This window comes from Pongo abelii, chromosome 3 (genome assembly GCF_028885655.2).
Source record: "Pongo abelii isolate AG06213 chromosome 3, NHGRI_mPonAbe1-v2.0_pri, whole genome shotgun sequence".
Classification (NCBI taxonomy): Eukaryota; Metazoa; Chordata; class Mammalia; order Primates; family Hominidae; genus Pongo; species Pongo abelii.
This window is the reverse complement of record NC_071988.2, coordinates 111,817,169-111,842,522: the sequence shown is the minus strand read 5'-3', so window position 1 is coordinate 111,842,522 and position 25,354 is coordinate 111,817,169. Positions and strand designations below refer to the sequence as shown.

The 25,354-nt window shown below is 36.0% G+C and overlaps 1 protein-coding gene across 21 annotated transcripts in view; it reads right to left on the bottom strand.

Moving 5' to 3' along the window:
* CCSER1 (coiled-coil serine rich protein 1) overlaps window positions 1–25,354 on the bottom strand; it is a 1,462,495-nt gene that overhangs the window by 1,188,151 nt on the left and 248,990 nt on the right. For 15 of the 21 annotated variants that reach the window (XR_008524637.2, XR_008524639.2, XM_054554165.2 and 12 more), the window contains exons 4-5: window positions 10,430–10,523; window positions 6,852–6,947 (exon numbers count right to left, since the gene is read on the bottom strand). Coding sequence is in view for 18 of the 21 variants with exons in the window: in XM_054554165.2 (XP_054410140.1) it covers window positions 6,852–6,947; window positions 10,430–10,523 (190 nt within the window). In the remaining 3 variants the exon portion in view is untranslated. The remainder of the gene's footprint in view (window positions 1–6,851; window positions 6,948–10,429; window positions 10,524–25,354) is intronic. The other 6 variants (XR_008524640.2, XM_054554167.2, XM_024246533.3 and 3 more) reach the window with 1 other exon arrangement.

The following is a 25,354-nucleotide window of genomic DNA, read 5'->3' as shown; positions in this document are numbered from 1 at the left end:
TATCTATTTTGTTGATCTTTTCAAAAAATCAGCTCCTGGATTCATTGATTTTTTGAAGGGTTTTTTGTGTCTCTATTTCCTTCAGTTCTGCTCTGATGTTAGTTATTTCTTGCCTTCTGCTAGCTTTTGAATGTGTTTGCTCTTGCTTTTCTAGTTCTTTAATTGTGATGTTAGGGTGTCAATTTTAGATCTTTCCTGCTTTCCCTTGTGGGCATTTAGTGCTATAAATTTCCCTCTACACACTGCTTTGAATGTGTCCCAGAGATTCTGGTATGTTGTGTCTTTGTTCTCGTTGGTTTCAAAGAACATCTTTATTTCTGCCTTCATTTTGTTATGTACCCAGTAGTCATGCAGGAGCAGGTTGTTCAGTTTCCATGTTGTTGAGTGGTTTTGAGTGAGTTTCTTAGTTCTGAGTTCTAGTTTGATTGCACTGTGGTCTGAGAGACAGTTTGTTATACTTTCTGTTCTTTTACATTTGCTGAGGAGTGCTTTACTTGCAACTATGTGGTCAATTTTGGAATAAGTGTGGTGTGGTGCTGAGAAGAATGTATATTCTGTTGATTTGGGGTGGAGAGTTCTGCAGATGTCTATTAGGTCTGCTTGGTGCAGAGCTGAGTTCAATTCCTGGATATCCTTGCTAACTTTCTGTCTCATTGATCTGTCTAATGTTGACAGTGGGGTGTTAAAGTCTCCCATTTTTATTGTGTGGGAGTCTAAAGTCTCTTTGTAGGTCACTAAGGACTTGCTTTATGAATCTAGGTGCTCCTGTATTGGGTGCATATATATTTAGGATAGCTCTTCTTGTTGAATTGATCCCTTTACCAATATGTAATGGCCTTCTTTGTCTCTTTTTATTTTTGTTGGTTTAAAGTCTGTTTTATCCAAGACTAGGAGTGCAACCCCTGCCTTTTTTTGTTTTCCATTTGTTTGGCAGATCTTCCTCCATCCCTTTATTTTGAGCCTATCTGTGTCTCTGCACGTGAGATGGGTTTCCTGAATAAAGCACACTGATGGGTCTTGACTCTTTATCCAATTTGCCAGTCTGTGCCTTTTAATTGGAGCATTTAGCCCATTTACATTTAAGGTTAGTACTGTTATGTGTGAATTTGATCCTGTCATTATGATGTTAGCTGGTTATTTTGCTCTTTAGTTGATGCAGTTTCTTCCTAGCCTTGATGGTCTTTACAATTTAGCATGTTTTACAGTGCCTGGTACCGGTTGTTCCTTTCCATGTTTAGTGCTTCCTTCAGGAGCTCTTTTAGGGCAGGCCTGGTGGTGACAAAATCTCTCAGCATTTGCTTGTCTGTAAAGTATTTTATTTCTCCTTCACTTATGAAGCTTAGTTTGTCTGGATATGAAATTCTGTGTTGAAAATTCTTTTCTTTAAGAATGTTGAATACTGGCACCCACTCTCTTCTGGCTTGTAGAGTTTCTGCCAAGAGACCAGCTGTTAGTCTGATGGGCTTCCCTTTGTGGGTAACCCAACCTTTCTCTCTGGCTGCCCTTAACATTTTTTCCTTCATTTCAACTTTGGTGAATCTGACAATTATGTGTCTTGGAGTTGCTCTTCTTGAGGAGTATCTTTGTGGCATTCTCTGTATTTCCTGAATTTGAATGTTGGCCTGCCTTGCTAGATTGGGGAAGTTCTCCTGGATAATATCCTGCAGAGTGTTTTCCAACTTGGTTCCATTCTCCCGTCACTTTCAGGTACACCAATGAGACGTAGATTTGGTCTTTTCACATAGTCCCATATTTCTTGGAGGCTTGGTTCGTTTCTTTTTATTCTTTTTTCTCTAAACTTCTCTTCTCACTTCATTTCATTCATTTTGTCTTCCATCACTGATACCCTTTCTTCCAGTTGATTGCATCGGTTACCGAGGCTTGTGCATTTATCACGTAGTTCTCGTGCTGTGGTTTTCAGCTCCATCAGGTCCTTTAAGGACTTCTCTGCATTGGTTATTCTAGCTATCCATTCATCTAATTTTTTTTCAAAGTTTTCAACTTCTTTGCCATTCGTTCGAACTTCCTCCTTTAGCTTGGAGAAGTTTGATCTTCTGAAGCCTTCTTCTCTCAACTCATCAAAGTCATTCTCCGTTCAGCTTTGTTCTGTTGCTGGTGAGGAGCTGCATTCCTTTGGAGGAGGAGAGGTGCTCTGATTTTTAGAGTTTCCGGTTTTTCTGTTCTTTTTTTTCCCCATCTTTGTGGTTTTATCTACCTTTGGTCTTTAGTGATGGTGACGTACAGATGGGTTTTTGGTGTGGATGTCCTTTCTGTTTGTTAGTTTTCCTTCTAACAGTCAGGACCCTCAGCTGCAGATCTGTTGGAGTTTACTGGAGGTCCACTCCAGACCCTGTTTGCCTGGGTATCAGCAGCGGTGGCTGCAGAACAGCGGATATTGGTGAACCACAAATGCTGCTGCTTAATCGTTCATCTGGAAGTTTTGTCTCAGAGGAGTACCCGGCCATGTGAGGTGTCAGTCCTCCCCTACTTGACGGTGCCTCCCAGTTAGGCTACTTGGGGGTTAGGGACCCACTTGAGGAGGCAGTCTGCCCGTTCTCAGATCTCAAGCTGTGTGCTGGGAGAACCACTACTCTCTTCAAAGCTGTCAGACAGGGACGTTTAAGTCTGCAGAGATTATTGCTGTCTTTTGTTTGTCTGTTCCCTGCCCCCAGAGGTGGAGCCTACAGAGGCAGGCAGGCCTCCTTGAGCTGTGGTGGGCTCTACCCAGTTTGAGCTTCCCAGCCGCTCTGTTTACCTACTCAAGCCTGGGCAATGGAAGGCGCCCCTCCCCAGCCTTGCTGCCACCTTGCAGTTTGATCTCAGACTGCTTTGCTAGCAATGAGCGAGGCTCTATGGGCATAGGACCCTCCAAGCCAGGTGCGGGATATAATCTGCTGGTGTACTGTTTGTTAGGCCCGTTGGAAAAGCACAGTATTAGGGTGGGAGTGACCCGATTTTCCAGGTGCCATCTGTCACCCCTTTCTTTGACTAGGAAAGGGAAGTCCATGACCCCTTGCGCTTCCCGGGTGAGGTGATGCCTCGCCCTGCTTCGGCTCATGTAGTGTGCACTGCACCCACTGTCCTGCACCCACTGTCCAGCACTCCCCCTGTGAGATGAACCCGGTACCTCAGTTGGAAATGCAGAAATCACCTGTCTTCTGTGTCGCTCACTCTGGGAGCTGTAGACTGGAGCTGTTCTTATTCGTCCATCTTGGCTCTACCTCCGGATTATCTTTTTGATATGCTGCTGGATTTAGTTTGCTAGTATTTTGTCGAGAATTTTTGCATCTATGTTCATCAGGGATATTTGTCTGTAGTTTTCTTTTGTTATGTCTTTCCCTGGTTTTGGTATCAGGCTGATACTGGCTTCATAGAATGATTTAAGGAGGATTTCCTCTTTCTCTGTCTCTTAGAATAGTGTCAACAGGATTGGGACCAATTCTTCTTTGAATGTCTGATAGAATTCAGTTGTGAATCCATCTGGTCCTAAACTTTTTTTGTTGACAGTTTTTAAATTATCATTTCAAGCTTGCTGCTTATTATTGGTCTGTTCAGAGATTTTATATCCTCCTGGTTTAATCTACGAGGGCCATATATTTTCAGGAATTTATCCATCTCCACTAGTTTATGTGTGTAAAGGTGTTCATGGTAGCTTTGAATAATCTTTTGTATTTCTGTGGTATCAGTTGTAATGCCTCAATTTGTTTCTAATTGAGATTATTTGGATCTTCTCTCTTCTTTTCTAGGTTAATCTCGCTAATGGTCTATCAATTTTATTTATTTTTTTCAAAGAAAAAGCTTTTTGATTCATTCATCTTTTGTATTTTTTGTTGTTGTTGTTTCAGTTTCATTTGGTTCTGCTCTGAATTTTGTTATTTATTTTCTTCTGCTGGGTTTGTGTTTGGTTTGTTCTTGTTTCTCCAATTCCGTGAGGTGTGACCTTAGATTGCCTATTTGTGCTCTTTCAGAATTTTTGATGTAGACATTTAATTTTATGAAGTTTCCTCTTAGCACTGCTTTTACTATATCCCAAAGGTTTTGATAGGTTTTATCACTATTATCATTCAGTTCAAATAATTTTTTAAGTTCCATTTTGATATCATTGTTCACCCAATGATCATGCAGAAGCAGGTTATTTAATTTCCATGTATTTGCATGGTTTTGAAGGTTCCTTTTGGAGTTGATTTCCAATTTTATTCCACTGTGGTCTGAAGGAATAATTGATATAATTTCGATTTCCTTAAATTTACTGAGACTTGTTTAGTGGACTGTCATATGGTCTATCTTGGAGAACATTCCGTGTGCTGATGAATACAACATATATTCTGCAGTTGTTGGGTAGAATGTTCTGTAAGTATCTGTTAAGTCTATTTGTTGTAGGGTATAGTTAAGTCCATTGTTTCTTTGCTGACTTTGTCTCGATGACCTGCCTAGTGCTGTCAGTGAAGTATTGAAGTCCCCCACCATTATTGTGTTGCCATCTATCTCATTTCTTAGGTCTAATTGTAATTGTTTTCTAAATTTGGGAGCTCCAGTGTTAGGTGCATATATATTTAGAACCGCAATATTTTCCTATTGGACTACTCCTCTTATCGTTATATAATGTCCCTCTTTGCCTTTTTTAACTGCTGTTGCTTTAAAGTTTGTTTTGTCTGGTATAATAATAGCTACTCCTGCTCACTTTTGTTGTCCATTTGCATGGAATATCTTTTTCCACCCCTTTATCTTAAGTTTATGTGAATTCTTATGTGTTAGGTGAGTTTCCTGAAAACAGAACAAACTTGGTTAGTGAATTATTACCCATTCTGCCATTCTGTCTCTTTTCAGTGGAGCATTTAGGCTATTTACATTCAATGTTAATATTGAGACATGAGGTACTATTCTATTCATCATGCTATTTGTTGCCAGCATACTTTTTTTTTCATTTTATTACTGTTATATAAGTTCAGTGAGATTTATGCTTTAAGGAGTTTCTCTTATGGTGTATTTTAAAAATTTGTTTCAAGATTTAGAGCTCCTTTTGGCAGTTCTTGTAGTGCTGGCTTGGTAGTGGCGAATTATTTCGGCATTTGTTTATCTGGAAAAGACTTTATCTTTCCTTCATTTATGAAGCTTAGTTTTGCTAGAAACAAAATTCTTGCCTGATAATTGTTTTGTTTAAGAAGGCTAAAAATAGAACCCAATCCCTTCTAGCTCGTAAGGTTTCTGCTGAGAAATCTACTGTTAATCTGATAGGTTTTCATTTATAAGTTCCCTGATGCTTTTGCCTCACAGCTCTTAAAATTATTTCATTCATCTTGACTTTAGGTAACCTGATGACTGTGTGCCTAGGTCATGATCTTTTTGTGATGAATTTCCCAGGTGTTCTTTGAGCTTCTTGAATTTGGAGATCTCTAACAAGGCTGAGGAAGTTTTCCCCAGTTATTCCATCAAATACGTTTTCCAAACTTTTAGATATCTCTTCTGCCTCAGGAACACCAATTATTCATGGGTTTGGACATTTAACATAGTGCCAAACTTCTTGGAGGATTTTTTTTTTTTTAGTTATTTTTTCTTTGTCTTTAATGAACTGGGTTAATTTGAAAGCCTTGTCTTTGAGCTCTGAAGTTCTTTCTTCTGCTTGTTCAATTCTATTACTGAAGCTTTCCAGTGCATTTTGCATTTCTGTAAGTGTGTCCTAGATTTCCAGAAGTTGTGATTATTTTTTATTTATGCTATCTATTTCATTGAAGATTTTTCCTTTCATATCATGTATCATGTTTTTTATTTCTTTAAGTTGGACTTCACCTTTCTCTGGTGCCTCCTTCATTAGCTTAATAATCGACCTTCTAATTCTTTTTATGGCAATTCAGAGATTTCCTTTTGGTTTGGATCCACTGCTGGTGAGCTGGTATGATCTTCTGGGAACATTAAAGAATATTGTTTTGTCATATTACTAGAATTGTTTCTCTGGTTCCTTCTCATTTGAGTAGACTATGTCAGAGGGAAGATCTGAGACTCATGGACTGCTATTCAGATTCTTTTGTCCCACAGAGTGCTCCCTTGATGTGGTGCTCTCCCCCTTCCCCTAGGAATGGGACTTCCTGAGAGCCAAAGTGCAGTGATTGTTTTTGCCCGTCCAGGTCTAGCCACCCAGCAGAGCTACTGGGCTCTGGGCTGGTTCTGGGCTGAGCCTGCAGAGTCCTGTGATGAGATCCATCTTCAGGTCTTTCAGACCTGGATACTAGCACCTGCTCTGGTGGAGGTAGCAGGGGAATGAAGTGGACTCTGTGATGGTCCTTGGTTGTGTTTTTGTTTAGTGCACTGGTTTTGTGTTGGTCAGCCTCCAGCCAGGAAGTAACACTTTCAAGAAGGCATCAGCTGCAGTCCTATAGAGAGGATGCAAACTTGCCCTAGGGACACTTGGTTAAGTATTCAGGTTTCTCAGGCCGTGGTCAAGGCCATAGAACACTCAAGAGATTGTAACCTTTGTCTTAGGCCACCAGGGAGGGTAGAGAAAGACCACCAGGTGGCGTCAGGGATAGGCATTTCTGAGCTCAGCCTCTCCTTGGGCAGCGGGTCTTGCTGTGACTTTTGTGGGGAATGGGGGTGTGGTTCCCAGTCCAGTGGAGTTATATTCCCAGGGGGATTATGGCTGCCTCTGCTGAGTCATATAGCTTGCCAGGGAGATTGGGGAAAGCTGTCAGTCACATGCCTCACCCAACTCCCATGCAGCCCACAGTCTTAAGGGCCTATCTCATTCCCATCGTGTCCTACAACAGCACTGAGTCTATTTTCCAAGCAGCCAGGGACCAGAACTGAGAACTTGCCCCGGACCACGAGCCTCCCACTGAGAAAGCAAGCAGACTCACAGTTTTTTGCCATCTCAGGGAGCCTGCGGTGGCGATCCAGTTCCTTCAAAGGTCCGCGGATTCTCTCGGCTTTCCTGGTATGTTCCTGCGGTAGTTCTTGGAGCAAAAGTTCATGATGTGAGTCTCCACACCCTGCTCTGTTCATCCAAGCAGGAGCTGCAAGCTAGTCCTTCCTCCCATCTGCAATCTTAATCTTGTCTTCTATGGTCTTTTAAAAAGTTAATCTTGGCCATTATAGTAAGCCCTACTATAAACTACCATAATAAGGCTCTGTAGCCAAAAATTCATATGTATTGTCTTTAAGAAGTATTTTTTCAACCCCTTTAATGATTTTCAGTAATATAAGCAGTGGAATATAATGATATCATTATTTCACTTTTCAGACTTTTGAAAATCGCTGTTCTTTTATTAAAAACATCATTTTTGAACGTTTAATGCTGTGATTTTTATCAATATCAATTATCAATTATGAGCTTCCTATAATCTGAGAAGGTCTTTAATTATGTTGCTTAATAAATAAAATAAATTGTATAAAACAAATTCAACTGGAAATAATTCTTTCTCAGCTAAAGTATATAAACATGTGTTTGCTGCTTTTTAAAAAACCACACAACGTGGCATCTAAAATGAAATAGATTTTCAAAAGACATTTTATTAAGTGACATTAAACAATCCAAAGTCACTCTAAGTAATATTTTATCTATTAGAATTGCACTTCAAGTATGCAAACTAATACCATTTATCTTGTGAACAATTTATATAACTCAGTTGATTCATCAAGTACCCTGGTTTGAGCTTTAACTAAGCAAGCTACACCTTAAAGTAGACTCAAGAGATTCATTGGAAAAATTATTTCATTTTTATTTAAAATAAATTAATGAAGTACACAGTAATATTATTACTTCATAAAGGAGAGACTAAAGTTTAAAGAGGTTGATTTTGTCCCCAAGTAAACACACTGAAATAAGTCTTCAGATATTTAAATCATTCTTTTCTCATCATTGTGGTTGACTACCAAACATAATTGAGACTGCTATGTTAACCGTAGTGTTTTCTAATTGTTGCTTTGTTTTATTTTTTACTATGAAAATCTTCAAAAAATATACAAAATAGAGAGAATATTATAATTAATTCATGAACTTTTCACCCCATGCAACTCTTGCCCAGCTTTGATAATTTTTAAGAATTTGTCGATGTTGTTTCATCTATTTCCTTACTCATACTTGTTGGTAAAGCAAAGCCCATATACCATATTGGTACCACCACATTTATCTCTATAAAAAGATTTCCTGAAAAAAACTAAACAAAACAAAATACCATTTCAACACCCAATAAAATTAACTATAATTCTGCAGTAACAGTAAATCCTCTAATTTGTCTGATTAACTCAGAAACAACTTTATAGAAAAAGTTTATATATATATTTCAAATAAGTATACCAACAAGAATGTCAATTGCATTTGCCTCTTTTAACCTACAACTCCCACTCATACTATTTTATCATGCCATTTATCTTTTGAAGAAACCAGACCATTTATCTTGCAGAATCTCCAAATCCTGTATTTGGTTGCCCACAATCTTTTCATGACATTTAACATTTTCCCTCCAACCATTCCAATAATTCCTGTAAAATCAAAGTTTGAAGTATTTGAATGGATTATTTCTTCTGGGACTGGGATAGGAAGGGGTGAGAGGACACGAACACTTCAGAGGTTGTGCTGTTGTACTTCAGTCAGCATTGCATCAAGAGGGGCAAAGTGTATATTTATTACACTTTTTGTGATGTTAGAGAATTGATCAGTGGGTTTGGTTTTGGTATTCCCCATCTAATCCATCCTTGAAAAGAAAAGTTCTCTATCAACAATACATCCTTACGATTGGGTGGGCATGGTCACTCAAACTTGTAATCCCTGCACTTTGGGAGACTGAGGCAAGTGGATCTTTTGAGCCCAAGAGTTCAAGACCAGACTGGGCAACATGGTGAAACCCTGTCTCTACTAAAATACAAAAATTGGATGTGGTGGCATGCATTTGCAGTCCCAGCTACTTGGGAGGCTGAGATGGGAGAATCACTTGAGCCCAGGAGGCGGAGGTTGTGGTGAGCTGAGATCACGCCACTGGACTCCAGCCTGGGCAACAGAGCCAGACCTTGTCCCAAACAAAACAAAACAAAACAAAACCAAATAATATATCCTTACAATAATGCCATAGCAGATTTGGATACTGTCCTCCTTCTTTTTAATGACTGTTTGGTAAACCATTGTATATTCGACAAATATCCTATTGATGAGCATTTCAGGTGCTTCCAATATTTTCCCATTATAAATATTTTGCAGTGAATAATTATATGCATGTACTATTTTGTCTTTTGCCAGTATCATAGAATTAGATATCTAGAAGTTAAGTTGTTGGATCTAAGTTGTAAAAACCATCTGCATAAAAGTGTGAAAATCTACATTTTTAGAAGGATATCTGTCAAATCAACTACAGGAAAAATGTCCTAAGAAATTTTTATCCTAAAGTGGTATTCAATTGAAAAAATTTTAAATGCAGTTTCTTGTTTGGTATTATCCTAAAATAGAGTGTAAGAAAATATCAACATTGTTATTGCCTTCTTTTGACAATTGATAATATGATATTATCTATTATCCAAATATACTACTTAAATGAAAATTCATCATAAAGTTTTACAACTAAAAATAACTACAGAGGTTATGTCTAATATCCACGAATTAAAAATAAAGACACTACCATATAAGAGACTGATTTTCTTAAATGTATGCAGTAGGTCCCAAGGTTCTAAAGCTTTAGTTTAATGCTATATCCACTTGAAAATGACTATGTTAAAGGCATTATTAGCAACAAAAAAAGTAAGTGTAAATGTTTACTTTTGCTGTCAAATATCTAAATTTGAATGGACAACCAATAATTCCTATGACCAACTTTAAATAGAGTAATTCTGGAATTTGGAGACATAATATTTTATGCTTTAATATAAATTTAAACTATTACAAATATATCAGGCTCCCTCAAGTCATTCAACAAAAACTTATTTACCTCCTCTCTAAGTCTATGTGTGTGTATATGTTTATGAGTGTGCATTTGTTACTGCTACTGGTAATTAGTACTTTTGAGATCAACCTTATTGCATCAACATTAACCTATGTAGGAAGTGGCTAAGATTTGGAGCAGTAAATCTTAGATCCACAAAACTTCCATTTGGTTATATAAATGAAAAGTGAGATTATAATTATTTCTTTCTTCCACAAAACAGAAGAAAATATTAAACTTTTTGTTAAATATTTAACTAGAATATTTCCTAATTTTGAAAGATATTTTAATAGTTTTTCTTATTTATAATTATCTTCCAACAGGATTTATATTTCCATAAAAGGCTTTAAAATCATTTAAAGCACCCAAATTGCGTCTCCATGGTACCTAGCATGTTCTTTGCATATACACTATAAAAACTGAGGCCTGAAAAGATAGAAGGCAGCCTTAACAGTGTTTAGGCTATCAGTGAAAGCTACTGACCAGGGTAGGAGTTGTATGATATTATTCATCTCTTTAACACTTACCAGAAGGGTGAAGACTCTGTTCCTCTAAAAATTCAAGATCAAGCATTAGATCATCTTCATCCAGTTCACAAGATCCCAAATTATTCAAAACATCCTGAAGAAAAATCAAATCCAACAATTAGAAACCAAAACACTGAGTAAATGAGGAAATACTCATATGTGGAAGCCATGAAGCAAAAATGAATTCCAAATCAGAATTAAAAGTTTTAACTGAGTCTCAGAAATTATTTGACACCTATGGGCTTTAAAATTATCAGTCCAATAAAAAATTCCAAGACTTATTCTAAAACCTCTTAACTTTTCCAATTATCTGCACATTCATTTTTTTCTTTTTAAATGATATTTATGTAACTTATAATTAAATGGAAGTATATATGGGCAGATATGAAAGATATTAGAAGTCAGGAAATGATTTCTTGATATGAGAAATACAGGCAAGTGTTTATTTGAATAAAAACTTCTTTAGTGATATTAAAAAGGAATTTGCTCACTGCAAACACATAAAAAGTATATACAAGTTTTTCAAATAGAAGTCTGTGAAATGAAACTTGTTACTTTTTCTAATATTTATATTTCAAATGTAGGTAACATTCTTCTAACACATTTAGTGAATTGTTTTTCAAACAAATTTTTTATATTGTGACAACTGTGAAATATTAATTTAGACCTTGCTTGGAAATGAAAACTTGGCTACCATTTGCCAATTATTTGTTCTACATCAGGAAGAATGGGCAGGAAAACAATCTATATTAATTAGATTAAAATTAATTATTGACTTGCATTATACCATAATATATCAGAGCTGAGATTATGTTTCCCATTTTATTTTCAAGAGGGCAAATAGCAAAATAAACTAGAAGGCTACACTGAGAAGTCTTGAGGAGAGATGGTAATGTGCTGAGGTACAGAGGCAGGAATTGCTGAAGAAGGAATAAAGTCCTGATTTGCATATTTGTATATATATAAATGGGTGATAAGTATATTAAGAAAAGTAAGAACTTATTAGAGACTAACAATGAAATAACAAATGTACAGAAAAATAGAACATCAAAGACATCAAAAAAACAGCCTAAATACTAAATGGTGCCACGCCATCTCAGGCCACTTTTCAGCTAATTCGAATGTTAGCATAATTTGTAGTTAAAGTAGTATTCATTATGGAAAGCTAATAATATTTTCAAATAGACAGTGAACACTTTAGTCCTTGGGTTTAAAAGTAAGGACACTGGGGCTTTTAAATAAACCACTTTTTCTTTAACAATTCAAATTAAACATTATTAAACTTTAAAAACACGTGGGATCCATGAATATTGCACATATCATGTTTTGAAAGGTGATAAGTATACCCAAATCTAAGTGCTTCTTTCTCCAAACGAAGGTAATGAATAACTTAAACTAGAAATAAAATCACTTGTTTATTGGAAGCTCTGTTCCATACAGTGTCAGCGATAGTCCAATGAGAATAAGCTACTTATCTGTATACATTTAAAAATGAGAAAAAAGGCAGCAAAAGATAAGCTATCATACTAAAAATGCAAAACAGAAAATTAAAACAACAACAACAACAACAAAACATAATTGAAGTTGTGGAAAAGGAAAAGCTTTTTAAAGCAAGAATTTTGTGAAGACACTGATATGAGTGTTCATCAAACACGCTATCCAAATGAGGGAATCTTAACCTGGTAGTTAATAATATATTAGTCAAAATACATTTTATAGTGAAAGCATAGTAATTTATCCAATTTCAAATTGGGGTAAATAATTTTACACTTGGATTTTGAATTCATGGGATTTAATTGTATCCTTCCAAAATTTATTAAAAATCCTAACCCCCAGTACCTTAGAATATGACTGCATTTGGAGACAGAGCCCTGAAAGAGACAATAAAGGTTGAACAAGCTCATATGGATGGGCACTCCAATGGGACTGGTGTTCTTATAAGAATAGATTAGGACACAGCACACACAGAGAGTGATGAAGACACAGAGATGTGACGAACCATATGAATTCACAGAAGGAAGGAAGATAGGCCATTTGCAAGCCAAGGAGAGAGGCCTCAGGAGAAAACAAACTTGCTATCACCTTGATCTTGGACTTCCAGCTTCCAGAACTGTGAGAAAACAAATTTCTGTTGTTTAAGCCACCCAGTCTGTAGTATTTTGTTATGGCAGCCCTGGCAAACCAACACAACCAACAAGACTTAGAAAGCAGTGAAGGACAGAACAAAGGAAATAAATGAACGCAAGGCACATAACTACCATTTTTTATTATACCAAGTGAGGACATCTTAGACATTGTAAACTTCTAGAACAAGATTTTCACAGCATTCCTCCTTTTTAATTGGAACCACCCTACCCAATCCATGTAGCTATAAAGGGAGCTACCAGATTCTTATATGAGCCAAACTCCTTCTCCTTGGTGAATGGTCCAAGATGGACATCTTAACCAAACTTGGTGACCAAAGCCCCATCCCAGAAATGAAAAAAAGTCTCTGTCTGGTGATACATACTGCAAGATGCAAAACACTGTCATCACAGGGGCTATGGATTTCATTATGTAGTCAAGACCAGTCTAAGCCTACTTGAAAAATTAAAAAATGTCATAGGTAGGTCATCTTGTTCCTGTTTCCAGTAGTTCCTGAGATCCAGAGGCATACATGATGTTTTCAAGGTGGTTGTTCAATCCCCTTTTGAATTCTGACAGTTAATACATTCACCCACAATTTGAAATAAAATTTTAAAATATTTTATTTTTTGAACAGGGAAATATTAAAATCTCTGCCACTGCTATTCTAACATTTCACATAAGACAGCAACACCAATAAAGTGAACAAACTAAATTTGGAAAATTCACTACATTGTTCTCATTTTATTCTCCTTTTGCAGGTAACACTTGACACTTGGACTAGCAGGGTTCCATTTGCCACTGGTCTAGATGAATTGCTTCCTACATCTACTTATTCTAAATCGCCTTCCTTTGATATTGTGCTTACAAAGCAACTTTCTTGTTACTGTAGAGGAGAATCTTTGAAGCTGGTGAAACTTCATAATAAAAGAACAGTAGATGCAGCAACATGATATGTTACAGAAAATAATCAATGGTGAATTCATAAACCTAAAAACGTCTTTTCCAGATCTCTCCCTAAAAGACACCAATAGCAGCAACAGTCCTTTTGCCAACAGCTAGCACTGATATTGGTCAATCCTAGCAGCTGGATACTTGCTGACTAATATCTATTAATAAATAATGCTAAGAAACATCAAGGTTCTTTACTTATCAGAGAAAGGGAAAATAAAGAAAGAAAGAAAAGAAGAGAGACATAAAACAATGTTTCTGGGACAATCATTTTGTTGCCGAGAAAACAAAATTCACATAAGAAAAAAATTAGTGGCTGTTTTCAAAAGCTAGATAAGGAAAGCAACTTAGATGACTTCTCCCTAGGTAATCTCTGTCTGGCAATATGAGCATGAAAAAAAAGTAATCAGTATGGCTAAATAGAATAATTTGAGACTGTTGAAGGTTAGCTTTTTTCTAGAAAAGAAAAAATGAAGGATATAAAAAGGTACTACTAATTTAAAAAATACAAATTGAGTAGAAAATCGTTAATTTATATTGGTTTTATAGTTTATATATGGGTATTTTGTTTTTCTTATTATACTTATGTTTATAAAATGTAGTCATGCATTTCTTTCTGTCTGTATAGCCAAGGATCTGTAAGTAAACCAGTAGTACCAAAAGTAGTACTGTACGAGGAATAGAAAAAACTGTTTAGCACCAATGGTCACATGTAGGAATTAGGTGAAAAAAGAAATCCAGCAATTGATTAACACTAATGATGATATCCCAAATATAAGAGGGTGCAATTATGCATTTCAGACATTTGGTAAATTAGCAGAATGTAGAAGTAGAGTGATAACTAAGCAAAAATAGTTTCTCATCTCCTGGTAGATAAAATCACTAGATAGCCCTACATAATAAAGAAATAATAATGAAAGTCCATGAGTTTTTGTTTGTTTGTTTGTTTTTGTTTTTCGAGATGGAGTCTTTCTCTGTTGCCTAGGCTGGAGTGCAGGGGGGCGATCTTGGCTCACTGCAACCTCCGCCCCCTGGGTTTAAGCAATTCTCCTGCTTCAGCCTCCAGAGTAGCTGGGATTACAGGCGTGCACAACCACACCCAGCTACTTTTATTTTATTTTATTTTTTTTGTATTTTTAGTAGAGACAGGGTTTCACCATGTTGGCCAGGCTGGTCTTGAACTTCTGACCTCATGTCCGCCCGCTTTGGCCTCCCAAAGTGCTGGGATTACAGGCATGAAGGTTTTAATAATGTTAACATAGCAGGAACAAGAAAAGTGTTAAATAACACAAGCAAATGGGATTTAAAAAGAAAATCATTTTGTGAGAGGACACCCATATTACACAAAATTAAAAGGTGGGCTTTAACTTAAAAAAAAAAAAAAGATATAAGAGCACATAGCAAGTAGAGTTTAATTGTAAAAGCAAAGTCCAACATTATGGCCAGTATCATGGGTTTGAAGCTTCTCTGAATATACAGCAAATTCCAATCACTAGACCAAACAATCATCTAGTTGACAACTCAGAATTTTAACATTTAAGAGATGGCTTTCTTGTAGGTCTAGTTTGGTTAAAGCCTAAGAAAGTGAAAAAATGGACTTGTCTTACATTTCTGAAATCCCAGAGAAATATAAATGCTACATCTGCAAAATGTAAAAACAAGAAAAAGATGAAAAGAAATGTAAATGCCTAGCATTAATACATTTGTAATCAGTTTTAATGGAAGCATGCTGATTTGCTTTTGGATTACTGTAACATGTACAATTTTCTCCTTTAAAAGTGGCTATAAGTAGGAAATCGTGTCATTTACAACAATATGGATGAACATGGAGGACATTACGCTAAGTGAAATAAGTCAGGCGCAGAACATAAATACCACATGATCTCACATGGGTGTGGAAATCTTAAACAGCCAAACAAACTCAGAGAAGCAGAAAGTTGAATGGTGTTTACCAGAGGCTGAGGTATGTGTGGAAAAGGGAAATCAAGGACAAAAGTACAAAGCCTCAGTTAGGAGAAGTAAGTTCTGAAGATCTGTTGTACAACATGGTGACTATTATTAATAATAATGTGTTGTATTAATGAACATCTTTAATGAATATTTTCAAAAATGTATCTTAATTCTATGAATTCTTGCTCTGGAGGCTTCCCACTACAAGTCCAAAAACATATATATTTTGCAAATATGAATAGAGAGCTTATGTTATTCATTATTATAATATGATATAATTATACATTTTTGCAAAGGAGAATATTTAGTTTTGATTGTTGCACATTTTTGTATTTAAATGTGAAATATCTAGCAGAATGAGATTCTGAAAGGTATGCCTAGAGTTTTTCATTCTTCCTCTTATACTGAGAAAAGGTAAATTATAATATTAATTTTTCCAAGTAGCACAGTACTAAAATACTAAAACTTAAAAGTTATGCTATAATACTTTACTGTTTAGAAAAAGCTAATATTTATATGGATTCATAATTTATATGAATTTAAACCAACATCTGAATCCATACAAAATTTAAAACTAAACTCAGAACATTTTCATTTTAATCTGTGCATGGGAATAAAGTAAATATAATTTTATTATTAAGTAATAGAAAAAGAAAACTGATGAGTATAAATATATTACTTAAGTAGAAAACTTCCTAATTCAAAGTTAAAATTTAATGACTGCTGTTAGTTTAAAAATTCATGCTTTTTTCTTTTTATCACTTAAAATATTAGAGAAGAAAAACAAAAATAATATAGTTAGAGGTTCTACTCTCATGACAAAGTAGAACTAACATCACAGACACCATCTCCTTGATTCTAAACCTAACTGCATGAGTTTGTATCACTGTCAATAAAGCAATACTTAAATATTCTTTATAAAATAGTCAGCTCCACTGAAAGCAACATTTCTCTTCAATAAAATACCTCAATTATACTGTAGTTCTTTGGTAGGTGATAAACATGGTAATGGGGAAAATAATATGAGTTAAAATATTTGAAACTTTCATATTTAAAAAAATATCTGGGAAAAGTGATTATTTCTAACCTTCATTCTTCTTTGTGTACTAGAGGAATTGAATATTTCAGTAATAAAGTGTACTTCATTACCTTCTCATCTGTGTTCCGATAAACTTCTGCCAGCCACCATTCTAGTTCCTCAACTCTCATTTATAATTTGTTCTACACACTACTCATTACCCATTTGTAAAATATAAAACCACAATGACATACAATCTCACTCTAGTTAAAATGGCTATAATTATTATTGATGTTTTTAAATTTTTTATTTTTAATTGTATGAGAACACAGTATATATATATATATATTATATATATATATATATATATATATATATACCCACTGTGTACTCATATATATATATATATATATATCCATATATTTATATATATGGGGTACATGAGATATTTTGATACAGGCCTACAATGTGTAATAATCACATCAGGGTAAATGGGGTATTCATCACCTCAAACATTTATCATTTCTTTGTGTTACAAACAAAAAAGCTACTTTTTTTCCGTTTTTTTTTTTGTTTGTTTGTTTGTTTTTTGAGACAGAGTCTTGCTCTGTCGCCCAGGCTGGAGTGCAATGGCACGATCTCGGCTCACTGCAACCTCCACCTCCCAGGTTCAAGCGATTCTCCTGCCTCAGCCTCCGAGTAGCTGGGATTACAGGCACATGCCACCATGCCCGGCTATTTTTTTTTTTTTTTTATATTTTTAGTAGAGGGGGGGTTTCATATGTTGGCCAGGCTGGTCTTGAACTCCTGATCTCAGGTGATCTGTCCACCTCAGCCTCTCAAAGTGCTGGGATTACAGGCATGAGCCACCATGCCCAGCCCAGAAGGGCCACTATTAAAAAGTCAAAAAACAAGAGATGATTGCAAGGCTGCAGAGAAAAAGGAACAGTTGTACATTGTTGGTGGGAATGTAAACTAGTTGAGCCACTGTGGAAAAGTTTGGAGATTTCTCAGAGAACTTAAAACGAAACTACCACTCAACTCAGCAATCCCATTACTGGTATATATCAAAAGGAAAATAAATCATTCTACCAAAAAGATATATACACTTGTATCTGTGTTAATTGCAGCACTATGCACAATAGCAAAGACATGGAATAATCCTAGGACCCCATCAATGGTGGACTGGATACAGAAAATGTGGTGCATATACACTATGGAATACCACACAGCCATAAAAAAGGACAAAAGCATGTCTTTTGCAGCAACATGGATGGAGGTGGAGGCCATTATCAAGTTAAATCAGGAACAGAAAACCAAATATAGCATATCCTAACTTAGAAGTGGGAGATAAACATTGGGTAATACTGGACAAAAAGATAGCAACAACAGACACTGGGGACTACTTGGCATGTGGGAGATAAAGGGGCAGAAGGGTGAAAAACCTAACTATTGGGTACAGTGCTAACTACCTGGGTGATGGGATCTATTATACCTCAGACCTCAGCATCATGATACCCATGTAACAAGCCTGTACATGTACCCCTGAATATACAATAAAAGTTGAAATTAAGAAATGAAAAATACAGTTCTCATTTGTGTATATTCACTGCCCAACACACAAAAAGATGTAAATGGTATGTGTCTACAGAACACTAAATAGTAAATCCCTTGCTACTCAAATGCCTACATTATCTCTACCTCTGCAAAATTCATTCCTACAAACTTTAGCCAAACATACTGCCTTCTAAAAATGTCATTTGAATTTCTTTCATTGCACCTTTACTGAGTGTATCCCCTTGTCTCAAATGCCAGTAGAGTAAACACAAGGTAATATATCTAGATTTTACTATATGACAGATTTTCTTTACAATACATATAACAGGTGCTAAAAATGCCTCATGATAATGACAGACAAGTTAAAAAGCTTTTCTCAGAAGAATTACCTTTATGAGAGCATTGCTTAAGGCCAAGAGTTGGAGACCAGCCTGGGAAACATAGCAAGACTGCATCTCTATAATACTTTTAATTAAAAAAAAAAACTAGAAATTAAAAAATACTTGTCTTTATGTTCAGCATGTGCTGGCCTCATGGAACAGAGACACCATGTGCTGTGTCCACTTAAGTAGAAGATAGTTACAAAGGAATAAATACAGACTATTCATTGTACTTCCTGCTAGAAAAGTTTGGAGAAATATAACTATCTCACTCTTTGTGCTCCATCTGATCAGTTCTTGAGGTTTCAGAGTCTCTAGTGTTGTATCACTATAATGTAAAGAAAATAATATCTCATTTACCTAATAATATCCCATTATGATGTCACTAAATGATAATAATAACTCATTTAATTACATGGAAATGAGATGTCATGTTTCCAAACTATTTTGATGAAGAACAGCAGTTTCCTTTTTAAAGCATCATTTTTTATAATATGTTGGTTATTCTGATGAAAATATATTATCCAGAAAAAGCAATCATATGTAATACAGAGGAATGTTTAAAGACATTTACTTGCTATATAGCCCTATACTTGCTTAGTCGTCTTAGCATTTCTGAGTAATGCTTGCTTTTTTTTCCTAAAGTTGTCATATCAGCCTCACTGGAAATGTTTATTTTTCACAACTGTCAGTGTGTATAATTCTGAAAATTGTAAGAATTTCCCATCACGTTATTATCTCATCATATGCTGGAGTTAGCCAAAGAGAACCTAATACATTAACTTGTTAAACCAGTGACCATAATGTTAATCATAAAGCAAAATTAAGACCTTCTTGTTAAAAATCGTTGTTGTAGTTCTTAAAAAGTGGACATTTTTGTGGCATGGATATTTTTCCTGTAATTAAGATACAAGTTTTATTCTAAGTTTATCTTTGAATATACAATACTATGAGATAAACATCTTACTAATTTATAAGTTAATATTTATCATAGGGCCAGGTGAGGTGGTTCACGCCTCTACTCCCAGCACTTTGGGAGGCCAAGGCAGGCAGATCTCCTGAGGTCAGGAGTTCAAGACCAGCCTGACCAAAATGGTGAAACCCAGTCTCTACCAAAAATACAAAAATTAGCCAAATGTGGTGGCAGGCGCCTGTAATCCCAGCTACTTTGGAGGCTGAGGCAGGAGAATCCGTTGAATCGAGGAGATGGAGGTTGCAGTGAGCCAAGATCATGCCATTGCACTCCAGCCTGGGTGACAAGAATGAGACTTTGTCTCAAAAAAAAAAAAAAAAAAAAATATCATAATATTTAAAAATAAACATCAAATGGGCCGGGCGCGGTGGCTCACGCCTGTAATTCCAGCACTTTGGGAGGCCAAGGCAAGCGGATCTCCTGAGGTCAGGGGTTCAAGACCAGCCTGGCTAAGATGGTGAAACCCCGTCTCTACTAAAAATACAAAATGTAGCCGGGCATAGTGTCAGGCACCTGTAATCCCAGCTACTCAGGAGGCTGAGGCAGGAGAATCGCTTGAACCCAGGGGGCAAAGGTTACAGTGAGCTGAGATCATGCCACTGCACTCCAGCCTGGGTGACAGAGTGAGACTCTGTCTCAATAAATAAATAAACAAACAAACAAACATCACCTGTACTCAAGTGATACTATGTCACTCTTGTGTCAAATAACACAGTATATAGTGGGAAACCCAAAATAATGAGATTGATATACCTGATTTCTAACTCTGACCCAGTCACTAAAGCAGCCTTGTGAACTGAAGCAAATCATAAACTCCTTTATGCTTTTCCATAAAATGAAATATTAGAATAGGTATTACCTGCAAGCCATTCAAGTCTAAAATGTTAAAATCTATAAGACAACCAACATCTTTCTCATGGTGATATACTAGCCAGAGATAGCCAAACTCAAAGTCTGAGAGCACAGTCCTCAAAACTGTCCTTGCTTTTGACACCAACAGCAAGATCGCAGGATTCACAAAACCACTCTCTAATGCAATCATTCACTGAAAGGACTCACAGAACTTGCTGAAAGCTATGTTTTTGATTATGGTTTATTATGGAGGTAGGGTACAGATAAAAAATCAGCCAAGGGAAAAGACGCATAGGGTAGAAACTGGGAGGATTCAAATGTAAGCTTCTGTTGTACCCAGGACCTATTACCCTCCTGGAATTGATGTGTGGCAACATAGATGGAGTACTGCCAAAAAGGAAAGCTTGCCTGAGCTATAATGTCCAGAGTTTCTCATAAGGCTTCATTACTCAGGTATCATTGACTGATTGATTGATTGCCTACATGGTTAATCTCAGCCTCCAAGTTGACTGATATTACATGACTCAAAGCCATCATCCTAAATCATATGATTGGTCTTTCTGGCTTACTCAGCCTCTACTCTAAGATTATTAAGTGTGGCCAGCCTCCATTCTAAACAAAGACACTCCTATCAGGTATGACGCAGATTACCTCTCAGAAACCGAGGGCAAAGGACAGACCTCTTTTTTTGGCAAGGTCAAATTCTTCGTTACACATACACTACGTTTCCATAGGCTCTGCATGGCTTTCATCTAATTTAGCGTTATTTAAATTATTTAAGCCTAAATAAAAAAAAGGTGTCATTTTCTATTTTGTCATATTTTAGAGCCATATCTGCAGGTAAGGAGTATCATAGAGGTTTTTTTTTTAATCATTGCTTATTTTTTAAGAAAAAAATAAACAAATATAAACAAATATTTTACTAAAGTAACATAATGTTAAAATAACCAAAATGTTTGTATATGTCTAGGTTAAAGCCTTCCTGGTTTTTCTTTATGTCTTTCCCCCAAATCTTCCATATTGAACTCATAATTCTGGTAATAAAAATTAAAATTAACATATTCCTTATTCATTAATACTTATGAGGGCTTACCAACTAGGATAGTACTAAGTTCTGAACAATGAACAAGAAAGAAAAGTTTCCTAACCTAGACAATAAACAAATACATAAACAAATAAACAGATCATTTCAGCTACTGATAAATGACATAAAAAAAACACCATATTAGTTGCAAGACACAGCTACTTTACATTAGGTGGGCCGAGAATGTCTTTCTAAAGATGTCATTTGGGCTGAGTCAAGAATGATAAGCAGCAGCCATACGAAAATCAGAAGGAAAAAGATTCCCAAAATAGGAAACAGCAGGTACAATTTATCTAAAGTAGGTGTGAATATTTTCTCCCATTCTGTAGGTTGTCTTTTTACTCAATTGATTGTTTCTTTTGCTATGCAGAAGCTTTTTAGATTAATTTGGTCCTACTTATTTATTTTTATTTGCTTTTGGGAGTTTAGTCATAAATTATTGGTGTAGGCCATTGTCCTGAAGAGTTTTTCCTAAGTTTTCTTTTAGAATTTTTAGGGTATTTTATGGGGTCAGGTGATATATTTGTCTTTAATCCATCTTGAGTTAATTTCTGTATAGTGAGTGATAGGGATCCAGTTTCATTCTTCTACATGTGGCTCTCCAGTTTTCCCAGCACCATTTACTGAATAGGGTGTCCTCTTCCCAGTATGTTTTGGTCTGCTTTGTAGAAGATCAATTGCTTATAGATACTGGCTTTATTTCTGTATTCTCTATTCTGTTCAATTTGTGTACGTATCTACTTTATACCAGTACCATACTCTTTGGGCTACTATAGCCTTGTAAATTGAAGGAAGGTAATGTGATGCCTCCAGATCCATTCTTTTTGCTTACAATTGCTTTGGCTATTCAGGCTCTTTTTGGTTCCATATGAATTTTAGGATTTTTTTTCTAATTCTGTGAACAAATGATGGTGGTATTTTGATAGAAATTGCACTTAATCTGTAGATTGCTTTGGGTAGTATGTTCATTTTCACAATATTGATTCATCTAATCCATGAGAATGAGATGTTTTTCCACTTGTTTGTGTTATCTACAATTTGTTTCATCAGTGTTTTGGAGTTCTTCTTGTAGAGATCTTTCACCTCTTTGGTTAAGTATATTCTTAGGTATCTGGGAAAAAATATTTACAAATGATACATCTGAAAAAGGACTAATACAGAGAATCTATAAGGAACTCAAACAAATAAGCAAGAAAAAAGAAAAAATCAATTAAAAAGTGGGCAAACAATATGAATAGACATTTTTCAAAAGAAGATATACAAATGGCCAAGAAACACATGAACAAACGCTTAACATCACTAACCATTAGGGAAATGCAAATTAAAACTACACTGAGATCACAAGGTCAGGAGATCAAGACCATCCTGGTTAACATGGTGAAACCCTGTCTCTACCAAAAAAATACAAAAAATTAGCCAGGTGTGGTGGTGGGCACCTGTAGTCCTAGCTACTTAGGAGGCTGAGGCAGGAGAATGGCATGAACCCGTGAGGCGGAGCTTGCAGTGAGCCGAGATCGCGCCACTGCACTCCAGCCTGAGCGACAGAGCGAGACTCCACCTCAAAAAAAAAAAAAAAAAAAAAAAAAAACACTACACTGAGATACCATCTTTCCCCAGTCAGAACGGTCATTACTAAAAAGTCAAAAAACATAAGATGTTGACACAGATACAGTTAAAAAAAAAAAAGGCACACTTATATACTGTTGGTGGGAATGTAAATTAATACAACCTGTATGAAAAACAGTATGAAGATTTCTCAAAGATCTAAAAGTAGATCTACCATCCCATCCAGCAATCCCACTACTGGGTATCTACACAAAGAAAACTAAGTCATTACATCAAAAAGACACCTGCACTTATATTTTTATCACAGCACAATTCAAAATTGCAAAGATATGGAATGAATCTAAGTGTCCATCAACCAATGAGTAGATAAAGAAAATGTGGCATATATACCATGGAATACTACTCATTCATAAAAAAGAATGAAATAATGTATTTTGCAACAACATGGACAGAAATGGAGGCCACTATCTTAAGCGAAGTAACTCAGGAACAGAAAAACAAATACAGCATATTCTCACTTATAAGTTGGGGCTAAGCTATGGATATGTAGGGCCATACAGAGTGGGATAATAGACACTGGAGACTCAGAGAAATGGTGCAAGGAGGAGTGAGATTTGAAGAATTATCTGTTGGGTACAATGTACACTATTCAGGTGATAGGTACACTAAAAGTTCAGACTTCCTCACTATACAATTCATCCATGTAACCAAAAACCACCTGCACCCCCAAATCTATTGAAATAAAAATTAAAATGTAAAGTGTGTGTAAGCCTGGTCCATTAGTGGGGCATAGAGAAGCCTTGGATGACTGGAACAGAGAGGAGAGGCTCCAAGAGGAAGTTAGAGAGGAATACAGTGTCTAGGTCTTGTAATACCTTTCAGGCCAGTAAGAAGTTTAGAAATTACCGGAATGTAAGATACTCAGATATTCACTTTAGGAAAATCACCTAGCCCATTCTTCTAAGAATACATTGCAAGAAAAAATTTTCTAAATGGATCTAACAGCCAGAAAGGCATACATTGTTTTAAGAATAAAAAACGATGTGTGATGTTCCCCTTCCTGTGTCCCAGTGTTCTCATTGTTCAATTCCCACCTATGAGTGAGAACATGAGGTGTTTGGTTTTTTGTCCTTGCGATAGTTTGCTGAGAATGATGGTTTCCAACTTCATCCATGTCTCTACAAAGGGTGGAGGGTGGGGGAGGGATAGCATTAGGAGATATACCTAATGTAAATGACGAGTTAATGGGTGCAGCACACCAACATGGCACATGTATACATATGTAACAAACCTGCACATTGTGCACATGTACCCTAGAACTTAAAGTATAATTAAGAAATATAAAATAAAATAATTGCACCAAAAAAACGAACAACAACAACAAAAAAACGAGGGTTCGAAAAACTAAACAGCTTGGCTGGGCCTGGTGGTTCACACTTAATCCCAGAGTTTGGGGAAGTCAAGATGGGAGAATTGTTTGAGCCCAGGAGATTAAGCGCAGCCTGGGCAACACAGCAAGACCCTGTCTCTACAAAAATAAAAATAAATAAATAAATAAAAAATTTAAAATAGCCAGGCATGGTGGCATGGCACAGGCCTGTAGTCCTAGCTACTCAGGAGCCTTCAACAGCAGGATCGATTGAGTCCAGAACTTTACAGTTACAAAGACCTATTATCATGCCACTGTTCTCAAGCCTGAGCAACAAAACAAAATCCTGTATTTAAAAAAGAAAAAAAAGAAAGGAAGAAAAATTATGTCATTTGCTTAAGGCCATAACACAAGTAAGTGGCTGAACCAAGATTTAAATATATGTTTTTTGGCCTGAAGAATAAAACTTTCTCCACTAAGCTTCTCTTCGTGTGTGTGTGTGGCCTTTGGTAATACTGCAGGTAATCTTCTCAAATACTAAGAGCCATTTCTTTTGAAGGCTGCTAGCATTTTTCCAGATGTTTGAATATATGTGAGTTTGCAAAGTTTTGAAAGAGAAGTCTTGACTTCTTTCCTTATGACTTCCCAAACAGTTATGCTATCATTTTTACTATTTTCTATGGAATCTCAAACATGTAAACTCACCTATTGGGCTGTGATTCTTTTTGCTGTAAAGTGAGAGTAAAGTTGATCGTATTATTCATGATAATCTGTAATTCATTTTGCCTATCTGTAATTCCTTTCGTATTCAAATGATAATTTACTGTGCTGTTTCAAAATTTTTTTTTAAGCCTAACCTTTCCAATTTTACTTGACATTTTCTTTCTTTTCCACGGTTGCAAATTTAGCCAAATTTCTCTTTTATTTACCCTATCATCAATGTCTAACTAATATTCTATGACTTTTATAAAGATTCTCTCATTGGCTACGGTCAACATTAATTTCTTCCCATGTGATCTCATATTATTCTTACTTGTATCATTCATTTTGAAAGAAGCTATGGTGTATTACTCACCCTTTGCAGCTCCCACAATACCTAGA